Source organism: Eschscholzia californica, unplaced genomic scaffold, assembly GCF_041429995.1.
Source record: "Eschscholzia californica isolate CP2 unplaced genomic scaffold, dmEscCali1.0.p SCAF_5, whole genome shotgun sequence".
Lineage (NCBI taxonomy): Eukaryota > Viridiplantae > Streptophyta > Magnoliopsida > Ranunculales > Papaveraceae > Eschscholzia > Eschscholzia californica.
The window spans coordinates 15,358,909-15,371,081 of NW_028238472.1; the positions used below are offsets into that span (position 1 = coordinate 15,358,909).

The 12,173-nt window shown below is 36.4% G+C and overlaps 1 protein-coding gene across 1 annotated transcript; it reads right to left on the reverse strand.

The window, feature by feature from the left end:
- Positions 1 to 374: 374 nt before the first annotated feature.
- OWL1 (DNAJ heat shock N-terminal domain-containing protein) lies at positions 375 to 12,173 on the reverse strand. The gene is made up of 13 exons (XM_086642185.1): positions 11,771 to 12,173; positions 10,475 to 10,761; positions 9,389 to 9,586; positions 9,166 to 9,280; positions 7,781 to 7,867; positions 6,966 to 7,054; positions 6,332 to 6,416; positions 4,679 to 4,732; positions 3,608 to 3,688; positions 2,768 to 2,845; positions 1,595 to 1,834; positions 1,009 to 1,116; positions 375 to 668 (listed from the first exon to the last, which is right to left on the reverse strand). Exons 1-13 carry the CDS (start codon positions 11,912 to 11,914, stop codon positions 612 to 614), a joined length of 1,623 nt encoding a protein of 540 aa, XP_086498311.1. The 5' UTR covers positions 11,915 to 12,173; the 3' UTR covers positions 375 to 611.

Consider the following 12,173-nt stretch of genomic DNA (forward strand, 5'->3'; position numbering starts at 1 on the left):
GGTGGGCGAGTTAAATTTTACTCGGTCCAGTATAATTGACCAAGTCAACCCAAATGCATGTGTCGTCACCCAGTGAAATTGTTGAGTGTACATAAAATATCACTTACCCAACCAACACACACCCAAGAGAAGCCCCTTATGTTGGATATGTGATTGCTATTTGCTAATGCATTCCAACATACCAAAAGTTATAATGGAAAGTGATTACTTTCAGTTCCCAACTAAACATACTTATTTCCTGAACACGAGAGTTAACAAATATTTATAGTGAGCTTGTTTTACACAATCATCCTTCCTTGCAACACTCCCCAACATTGGGCAAAAGAACAATAGTAACTTAACTTGAACTAGAAAGAAAACCATGAAGAATTTAATTTTGAGAACTCAAACTATCATCTCCAATAAGAATATAAGAAACCTCAAATGAATGTTTCATTCTTCCCTTAATGTTTTCTCACTGTACCCTTATTAATATCAATTACATTAACCTATTCAAAAAAAATTCTCATCCTAGGTGATACATCATTCAAGATTGAAATACGAACAATAGCGAACAAAATTGGTAAGTCGTCAATTCACTTCTGAAAATGCATGACTGCCCAGGAAAGTGGTTATAGTCTGTGTTCTTGCTGAGGTATTATCAGTTCAGCATAATCATCAACTGTCACCTACATAGATTAATCAAAGCCAATATAAGATTTACTTGAACAAAATTTACTCATCCATTTACTTCAACGTATATGGAAACCAACACAAATGGTTAGTTCAGTTGGAAATGGAATCAAAGTGATGAGACTGATGTTTCTGACACGAACACGTCGGGGCTCAGGGGTCGGAAATGAGCTTGGTCGAAACCCACAGACTAATCTCAATGGCCCGGCCACAAGGGTGTGTAACGGGTTCTCAGGCATTTTCCCCACTAAGGAGAGGTGGGGACTTGTTAAGACAAGTTAAGAATAGAACAAGAATCACGTTTAGGTAAGCAAAGAAGAGAAGAATCAATAATACCTCATATCTATTGTCACCATAAGTGTACTCCACATATAACTGCTTAGGTTCTCCAGGACAGGGATCGCAGAAGCCCATAATACCCGACTTCTTCACACCGTCGTGTAGCTGCACCAACAAATGGAATAACAAAAGGTTAATATAGATCGTTGCAAGCTCGTCGGTCATGTCAGTTACCAATTTTTCTAAAAATTGAATAGAGTTCTCTACTATTTCGAGTAAGGAATGAAATCGCTCTATCATGGGAGAAGAGGTTCCTTGAATTCCCTAAATCACCCAATAAACAATGAGGAAAAGAGGAGAGCTATTGATGCCCTACAAACATTTTCTCGAGTAGCGGAAAGTGGAACTATAATTATTCTTTTTGGCCGAACAAGCTCATCGAGTTCTATGATATGATGATAATTAACCGGAAAAATTAGAACTTCAAGTAATAAGTTATAATTTTTCTTTTTGATGCACATAACAGGCCCTTAGAGTTGTGATTGAAGTTCCTTTTTATTCAAAAAATTCCAAGCATTTAAGTCGACGTATATTAAAATCATATGCAGATTAACTTGGGAAGCAAGTAAAATCAGAAACATACCTTGAGTTGCCCCTGATCATTCACCAGGAAGTTAAGAGGTAGGGTAACATCGAGAATTTGCGAGTCCACCTCATTGTCTTCCTCTCTTGATCCATTCCTTCTTGTAAGAATTTTACGGTTTCCATACAAGGCTTTTGTGATTATCAACCCACCGTTTTCTAATTGCTTGTTTTTCTTCCTAGTGGCTACATTCTGTAATAACTGTTGAGCTTTCTCAGCTGCTGCTCTTGCCTCCTTGACCTGCATAAACCGAAGAGAAATTATGAAAGGATAAAGATAAGTTAAATCTCAATATACCTTGGGGACAAAATGTCTACTCAAACAACCACCCTTGTATATTTAACAAGATAAGGAACCTAAAGGATAATACATTAATTAAGAACTAGGGTTGAAGATCTAATATCCTATCAGTCTTGATTTGGAAGACATGCCAATCCTTCTCCAGACTTCAGTTCTCTATTCGAAATTGCAACTGTGTAAACTATGCAAATCTTTGCAAACCAAAACCTTACATACTATGTGTGAACTTAATCCTGCGCAAACCTACCACAGAGCTGAAGCCTACAAGAATTAATACATCCTTTTCGAGAAAAGAAAAATCTAGCCTAGGGCGTTTTGGCATTCTTCCATGTTATAATATTATACCAGTCTGAGATCTCAGAACTCAGATCACGAGATACTATAATATTGAATTTCTAATCTAACAAGAGATACTCTAATTCCATCTCATAAACATCAAGCCTATAGCTTCAGCGTGCTTCAGCTTTGCTTTTGAGTTTTGACAAAAGAGTGCAAAGCCCATATGGCTGATTGAAGGGTAGATTTTGTTGGTTTCAATCTATGGTTAGCTGTTCGTGCAAAAGCATGTTCACAAAAAAATCGCGTAGTTCTTAAAAGTTTAGCACCATTAAAAGGCCTCCCTCTTTACCCCGTAGTTCACGAAACCTTCGTCTAAAATAAGAGTTTTTATCAGGTTGGAACAACACGGGTAATGGGCTTCGGATTATTGGTATCGCTTCTAAGGATTTAATTATACCATCAAAAATTTGTTTGCATATAACTACTCCTTCCAAGATTAGCAATTTGATGGCTTCCTTGATTCACATCTTAGATTCGTAAAACTCTTAAGTAACCATGGTCTAAATTTTGTGGGTACAATTAACATAATCCTACCTGGGACGAGGACTGCTCCATTTTCTCCAATGCTTTTCGTCTCTCTCGTTTGAGAAAATAAGGTTTAAAAATAAAGACCTGTTTAAGCATATACAAGACAGAAGTAATGAGTTTTTCGAAAAGATAGTTGAATACCCAACAATATTGAATAATGAAATCCAACAGACCTAATAATCATTCCCAAGTGAGATAACACAGGAAAAGAGAAAATGAAAGAGCATTTTCTCAACTGAAAGAGAAATTCACATGGAATCATGACCATGTTAGTGCATCGATGTTGGGCTATGTGATTCCTTAAACAAGAAACTTATATGTAAATTTAATAAATGAAATGGATTGTAAGGAAGAAATAGAAGTTCCTGACAAGCTAAGAAAAAATTCGGGTAGGTTCAACTTTTTCTCAATTAAATCTCCGAAACTAAAGCAGTTCATAAATATCTGATAATTGAGGGAAAAACTCAAAAAGAACTATGCTAATAGTATGATACAGCATATCATATACCCATCCTGGATATGCTGCGTGAAGCCCCGCATGTTGCCATGAATGTTTACGAATGTTGAGCCCAAGATATGCTTTTAGGGTCAACTACCCTGAACAAGTTAAAAAAAGATCCAAATTCCTGTTCTTGAATCCTACCTATACCGCTGGCACGCCACAATCAACAACAAATAGATAGCAATATGGCATAAACATTTAATTTTTTTAATTGATACTTCCAAACATCAAATAAATGTTACTTTATATGTCATAAAGTAATCAGCACAGAGCGGAAGCTAGAGCAAACTACAGAAGAAACGGTATTGAAAGATAAAAGTATAAAGAGTAAGACATGCATATACCTTGAGGAGAAAATAAAGTGATGTTGGAACAACCAATGCACCAGTTGCAACACCGGCACTAAATTGACTAGAGAGTAATAACTGCATACAATGAGAACGTAATTAGCACACCACCGATAGTATAAGGAAAAACATACAACAACAGGAAATACAATTATCCAAGTCGATAAAGTGGATGTAAAAGGACATCTTAACCCATATTAAAAGTCTCTAAACTGGTTAATTCCTTGGTAACTTCAAAGTTGATTGAAGTATTAACTCCAGATCATATCTATTGGTTTGAAATTATTTGGTTTTACTATTTCTCTATTTCAACCAATGTGAATGTCAAAGGCTCAAAGCTCTAAGAATGTGTTTACATTACATGGTCAGCATACGTGATTAACATATACCCAAACCCAAACAAAATAATCCTTCAATAGAGAAAGACTAAATAAATAACACACGAGGATAGAGTTCAAAGTAATGGAAATAGGGTTTATCATGCTAATTATAGGACAAGGCTTGGCCCAGTGGAAGTAGCATACATCGTATCTCTGTCAATACCCATTCGCCATCGCAAAACACTCAAAAATCGCAAAAATTTGTTGTTTCCTCCCATATAAGTTTTGTAAAATTACGAGGACTTTCTAGGAGGAGGCTCGGAAAAAGTGTAACATTATGAATCTCATGTCCTACATTTCCTGTCGAATGACATGGAGATGGCCGAGTTATGAAAGGAAGGTCTTATCTTTTTATTTTATTCATCTAGGAGGAAGGGACGCCCCAAGAAGATGTCTTGTTAAGCAGTAACCAAAGGTGCTGGTTAACAGAGGACTTTGATTTGATTATAAGTGTATGAACTGGAAGATACTTCGCTCATTAGCATCAAGCTAAAACTTCTTTGTATGCACGCTAATGACGTAGTCCCATCCTAACCAATGCACCCACATTGCAGGCATTCATTTTGAATATCGAGTTCCCCTCTTTAAAGAGAATAACTTTATCCTGTAAAATCCCGTGCTTCATGGTTTCCAATCAAAAAAGCTCATTATCCACAAATAGCAAGTGAATAGGTAAAATGTAACTTACTGGAAGTAATAGCTTTTGACCAGCCCGATGGTACTCAAATCTCCAAGAAATCCCCTGAGAAGAGAAGACAAAAAAATTTATTAGAAATTAGTCACACTAAGAGAACCCAGCCGTGCCTCTAAAACGAAATAGATGTTAGACTGACAAAAAAAGGAGAAATCACACTTACAATATTCACTGACATACCACCATTTTCAGAACGGAAATATTAGTCAATATTGTAGAGGGAATGCTAAGTCTACTCATTAACTACGAAATTGGATGATTTGAGAAGAGAGTCTACATGGTTGATGATGTGGTGCAATCGTGCCGCCGCCCCCCCCCCCCCCCCCCCCCCCCCCCCCTCTACCAAGGGCCCCATTTTTGGTTATGTTAAAGAACGAACATCTATATGACGGGCCAATTTATTTAACAACATTGCGTAGCTCAGTTGGTCCGTAACCAATCTTACGTGTAATAGGTCCCAAGTTCGAAACCCTCTCCCAACCTTGCGTTCTTTATTATTTAAGTTTTATTAAGTTTCAGATTCTATAGACAGCCTTCTGTAGGTGCCCCCATTTAGTAAATAAAAGGCCCAGTTTTATGACATAACCCTCCTCATAGATATTCTACAGGCTACCAAGTCTCTATTTTCTAGGTTCTACCTCTAGTCTCCATAGGTGTTCGACGTCATTTTACAGTTTAATAGTGTTCCAGCTTCTTCAGGTACCCCATACGCAAAATACAAAGTTCACTTTAATGAATTCATGATCCGTGTTGATATTCTAAAGGCCACTCCAGTCTCTAATTTTTAATTATTACCTCTATTTTTCTCTCTCTATTATGTAATAGGTTTTCACGTCTTATCTCCCTAGTATACATACTTCCTATGTTTTCCTGATAATTTTTTATGCAATACAATATTTTTTTTCATTTGTTGCATCTAATTTGGTGTCATGCTTAATTTATGTTGGCATTTGTTTTAGTTTATAAAATTCACAACTTTCAAATAGTGAGGTAATTTGTTTTCTTAGAGTTACGTAATCAAATTAAATATAATTTATATGGTTTGAAAGTTATGTAACAATTGAGGTAGTAGTATTTTTTTACATAAACATATGTATTTCATGATATTTTATGAAAAAAATTCTTTAGACAAATTATTTGAATATTCATCTATTATATCATGTATTTTTTTAGTTCTCATATCATAAGAAGGGCCCCGAAAAAAAAGTTCGCACCAGGCCCCGAAAATCTCTGCCACGCCACTGCGTAGACTTGTTAGTGAGCCAAGTGGAAGGAGAATGGTCCATTCCAACTTAAGCTGTTGTTAATTTGGCATGGACCCTTGGACTGCTGGCTGACTTGAGTCACTTGACACCTCTATTTATTCGTTCAGCAAGGGAACCACCAACAAACTAAGAAGGTGTTTAATCTTCGTTCAAAAAAAAAAAAAAAAAACCACCAACAAACTAATCATCCTATCTATCAAACTTTAGATGCGATCAAGGTGTTTAATCTTTTAACTCGCGGAAACATTAGTAAGAAAAGCTATAATAGTATAATGTAGTATAATGCTCTATGTCATTGTGAGTCAATTCTATTTTGGAATTTGTCTTATGAAGGACAATAGGAGCAGATGATTATAGACAGGTCTAATTAGCGTAAAATTACCTGAATTCCAATTATATAAAACATCCGGACGGAACTGAAATCAGATATTTTTCTCCCACCACCCACTTCTAACTCAAGGGCAGTGCTGTAAAACAGAAAGCAAAAAACCATATTAGCTAATAGAAAGAAATGGACATCTAATTTCAGTGTCCAGTACAGGTACTGAGTTTTAAACTCCAACCTCCGTGAGACGTCACTACATCAACATATCTTATACACTTTGTCCATTCAAAGAAGGATTTATTTTTATTATAATTTAGCTGGTCAACTATGTAGAAACTTCAAGGAAAGCATTTCATACTCATAAAATGTGTAATTCTAGGTTTTAGTTAGAAGCAAGCAGCAACAAGTTTTAGCAAATCAGGGTATATGGGCACAACTGCAGCATGGGGGTGTGGCATCTTCTCTGACATATAAACTTTTTAGAAAGTGAAGCCTGTTATAAACATAAAACAATGGGAAGAGAAACAATCTGAAATGGTTTCTACAGTATCTCCAACACTGTCTCTACCTTGAAGACGAGCCATTTTTAAGATAACTGTAAGAGTGACCGTCAATCATGCTTATCTGGTAATAATGCTTATTCCACGCCACAAAGTCAAACAAAATGATGTCTTAAAACAATTAGACGCACCTTCCAACTCTGCCTGCAATCCGACCATGAGACTTTGAAGAGAAATGACGTGTATAATGAGCTGATGCCCCAAAAGAACTTGTTCCAAACTGCAGAGACCAACCATGCTTGAGTAAAATGTGATAGTCTCAGAGATACACAAGACAAGTCGAATAAAGAAGAACAAAAGAAAATATTAAACAAAGATAGGTGGAGATGTGTTTCAACTGCACAACAATCTATAACTACACCCCTACTTCAGCAGTTCAGTTACACTGACAAAAAAATCCAAAAAGTACAATAAAAAGGATACTAATCAAAGATACATTGCGCGAAATGAGAAAGTTGCTTGTCATGCAACCTCTTCAAAATATTCAATTTCCTCACTAAATTAATAACTAACCACGTCCAGGATGTGTGCTGTATCTTTAAATAAAAAATGGTTTTGGCGTGAAACGCCAATTTCAAATTATGTAATTTGATTTAATTTACAAATCCTCTCTTCAGTTTATTGATTAAATATGTATATAATTGAAGATACTAATAAAATTATGGTATAGTGTTTCAGTCATTATGCGCAAGTGCAGATGTATAAGTTGCTTATGAAGCCAAAAAACACTAGCCCCCCACCCGGCCAACCCCCCACATACACACCAATGCTGGCTCAATTCACAGAGTTAGATGCCTTCGCAAATTTGCTTCTGATTTGGAAAAGCTACTCAGAATCATTAGGCAATATCACAGATTTTATGGTTTGCCTCGCAAGGGACAAGTGATAAAATGTGTAAGAATGTCAAAAGCATTTTAGTTTTCCAGAACCCAAACCATAGGAATACCTTCAAGTCTCCAGCAGCTGAGTTTTTCTGGTCCTTCTTTTGCCATCCAACGGAAACGGATGATTCCACCCCTAAAGCAAGTTGTATCTAAAAAGAAGAACCAAGGTCAACATCATAGAGAAGGCCTTAAGGTAGTTAAACCTATTAACATGAGATTCATATATCACTATTGCAAAGAGCTTATGACATTAGGAACCAAAGAGAGTTCATACATCAGAACTACATATTTAACCATTTTATGTGCAGGCAAACCTAAACTAACCAACCACCATTCTTACCGTTCAAAAGCAAAATCAGTCAAGTTCTTTGGTACTGAGTGCGTCCAATACAAAAAGGATAACAACAATTCTACCAGAATCTTCAATCAGTTGCAAAGGTAACAAATATTGGATCATGCAATTCTTTTTCTAAGGTACCTTTTCCTCTTAAAAAGGGGATACCACCCCATTTTGGAGGCAGAGTCTTTTATTTTCAGACTAAATACTGAACTATGCCCTAAATACCAGTGCTGCGCATAGAAACAACTGTCATGCAATGAAAGTGTAAGTTGCATAACATTGTTCACTTGCCATATAATAAGTGGTGCCATGTAGAAGGAATGATTACATGTGAATTCGTGATCGCCCTTATGGAGAATATCCTATATTTGTTATCCACATAAACCATGTGTATCAATAGGGTTAGCAACAGGTAGTGTCGACCTGGACATGGCCCGCTCGGAGGCCACCTCCATGCTGACCAGCCACAGTCTGTCTTAGACACACGCATGGATGCCTTCCCTCAGTGGCCAGTTGGGGAAGGGGTATTTGACCAAAAGTCATATTACATGGACACGGCACGATTTGCCCCATATAAAAGTCATATTCTCAAGGCATGAACATTATTTTAATACTAGCGAAGACACGAAACTACTAGAAACTAATCAAATTTGTTTGGGATACAGGAAAAAAGTTTCACAATCACTATGACAATGTGATAAGAGCCATACACCTTAGATGTGTGGTTGCCACAAAAGGTCCAGGCACCTTGTACTTCGAGGCTTAAAACTATCAGGCCATACTTGCGCTATGCTGGCAAAAGCATAAAATCTACTTCCAAAGGAAAGCAATTGAATATAATTTCTATTCCTAGAAAGAACTTCCATATTGTAAGATACAGTAAATAAAAGAAACTAACAAGTTACTTATGCCCGAAGACAGTGAAACAAAAAATAATGTCATGAGACTCGTGACAACAGTAAGAGCTGGTGTTAGCCTGAAACTGGACCACTACTGTTGTAGAACTGACTTTACAGTTTACACTTTCATGCCCTTGAATCTTGATGCTTCTAGGAACAGAAAAACAAAATACATAAAAGGATTTACACTTAAAGACGGGAAGCATACATTTCCACTTGATGTTTCAGAGAGCTGACGAGTCCAAACATTAGATAGATTCACTGAGCCATCTCTCAAAGAAATAGCAATCCCACTTGTTGCACTTGAATGATGTGATAAATTGCTGAAAGAAATTGCAGTACAAAGTTATCGGTAGGTAGCAGCAGAAGAATGATTGGTGTGCAAGAACCGCTGAGAAAATTGAGCTAACTTACAAAAGCACTTGTCCTACCGAGTCATCTGTACCCCAACTAGTGCCCTTAAGCCAGCAGAAGCCATGAACTCCATAGAAGAGACAGAGGAAACCTGATGTCTGAGCACGGCAGTAGCAGACCCACCACCAGAATTTCCAGCAACTTGCAAATTTCCACCAATAGCAACGGCACTGCGCTTTGATATGTGGGACTGAACTTCACTCGACATTGCCATCCTGGTGGGTAAATGTCAAAAGGTCATTAATGCCAAAAGAAGCAAATCTTCAAAATGATACCTGAATCTTGATACTTCAACTACATACTCAATCTAGAAGGACCATCAATCCTACATTTTCTTTCTCTTTTCTTTTTCTTTTCCTAAAAAGTAAGATATTAGAAAAAGACATAAGACGGTACAGGTCTTAGTCATCTAAAACATATGATAAGATAATAAAGGACGGGAATATATCTTAAAAGCTTGAAAGACAAAACATAGTTTTTTGAACCAACACATGGGTAGTGGTGTTCTTTTTATTTTCATTTTTTTTTTAACTTTGAATTAATTGAAGGGAAAAAGAATACAAGAAAAAAATAGGTGCAAGAATCTTTTTATTTTAATTAAAGCTAAATAATGTGAACCTGATCGTGTATCCTGCATGATCTTAAAGCCTCGCAATAAAAAAACTCCTGAGCTCATCCCAAATTCATCTTAACTTTTGATTTTGATACTTATCAAGAGGTGAAACAAGTGAAATTGCATCACGATAAGACCAGTTCAAACAAGATTAACATTAGTCTAAGAACACAAACTCCAATAACTAGACGTATATAAACAAGGTTACGACTTATATGCAATGAACATTCTGTATTTCTGTTTATATATTAAATAGCCAAGTTATCCTTCGTGTAATGTTTTGAAGAACCATGAAATAAGAGAGAGGCAATCAGATGTCTATACGGTTGCCATTTAACATGCATATCAGGATCATTTCAATTTCCTGATTTTCTTCTAATGATCTAAATGGATGATGACTCTGGTATTATGCAGGCCTAAGTCAACTGGTTCTTCCCACTCGTAGGAAGATCATGAAAACAAAAGGTCCCAAATATGAGCAGTTGTGTACCCGCGCATGATGCCACCCCCTTCAAGAAACCGTGGTAAAGACAAATCTGCAATAATTGAACCAGAAGGTCGGACATGGGCTGCAACCTCTTCTTGTTCTTTCCGGCGCCGTAACCTCTCGAACTCTTCCTTGATCTCATCTGCTTTATTCAGCTTTGGTCCAAGTTCCAAACCCGAAGTTAGTCCTTCCATGCCATATATATCATATATCGTCCTTTTACGTTCATCCGTCAAAATTTCATATGCTTCACAGATCCGCTGAAAGTTCTCTGTAGCAGTGTCCTTCATCTGAAATTAAATAGGACATAAACACAAGTACACTACTGAAACACCAATTATATCATTGGGGCATTAACCAAAAAAATAAAAATAAAATTGGTCAAACCCAGTTTTCTCAATCACAGAGAAGAATGAAGCATGTTAAAAGAATTCAAACACTAAGAAGCGAAAAGACGAACCTGAAATCAAATCATTACAGTAAGAAGATACAATGAACCTAACATGACGTGATAAAAGATGTTCCTCAGAAAATGCCAATTTTCTTGGTCCAGCACTAGAACGTTAAATTTTGTATTTCGATTGCCTCAAGAAAGTCGTGAGAGAAAAGAAAAAGACTAAGAAACACGACACGGGAAAGTAATCGGTGAACAAGTTTTTATTTGGAACCAAAAGTCCACTTTCTATCCGCATATATGTAAGCAACGGATTGCATAGTATATAAGGGTTTTTTTTCGTAATACTGCTCTTCTTTTATCTCGTTTGAAAATCTCTCAAGTTCTTTTATCGGCATTTGGAATGAAAGTGAATGATCACAAAAACCAGTTAAGAATCACAAAATAGCACACAATAACTCACCAACTAAACAAAACAAACAGAAAATTGTATATGCCCTATCAAAATAAAACAATTAACCGCCCCATCGCTCATCAATTCACAAACAATTGAATATCACCATGGATCAACAGACATAACTTAGGCAAAAAAGATAAACATCTAAAATGAAACAAAATATGCTTAAGTAATTACATAACAGGTGATTATCTCTGTTTGCATCTTTTGCAAAAGAAACCTAATTTTTCATGTTTAAATTGCCTCTTAGCTTATTCTCTAGATGTGAAAGTAACCTATTGAACTAATATCCTGGATTGAACAATAAATATCAAAACTTTGAGTTCACAAATGGGTATTAACAACTCTATACTCCAGCTCAAATAGCAATAATTCTATTCAGGTTAGAGAACAAGTACACAAAGATATAGGTATATATATATAGAGAGAGAGAGAGAAAGGGGGTTACTTGAGGAGATTGATATTTATCAGGGTGATAGATTTGAGCCCATTGACGATAAGCTTTTCGAATTTCTTCATCTGATGCTTCTGGAGAAATATGAAGTAAAGCGTAAAGTTCTCTGTGAGGCAATCCCGTTCCTTCATCCTTCATGCTTGTTTTCTTCTGTAAAAAGAACAAGTGAAATGGAAGATCTTCTTGACTCGGTACAGTGATGATGGTAGTATTAGGGGTTTGGGGTTTAAGAGGGAGAGATTTGGAAATGGAGATTGACTTGGGAAAGAAGAAGAAAGATGGGAACTAGGAATTTAAGGGTTGTTAAAACTTGTGTTCGATCTTCGGTTACACCTATATTATCACCCGTCCATCCAAATGAGGGCAAAAGTAACAAAACCGAATTTTTAGTGTACAT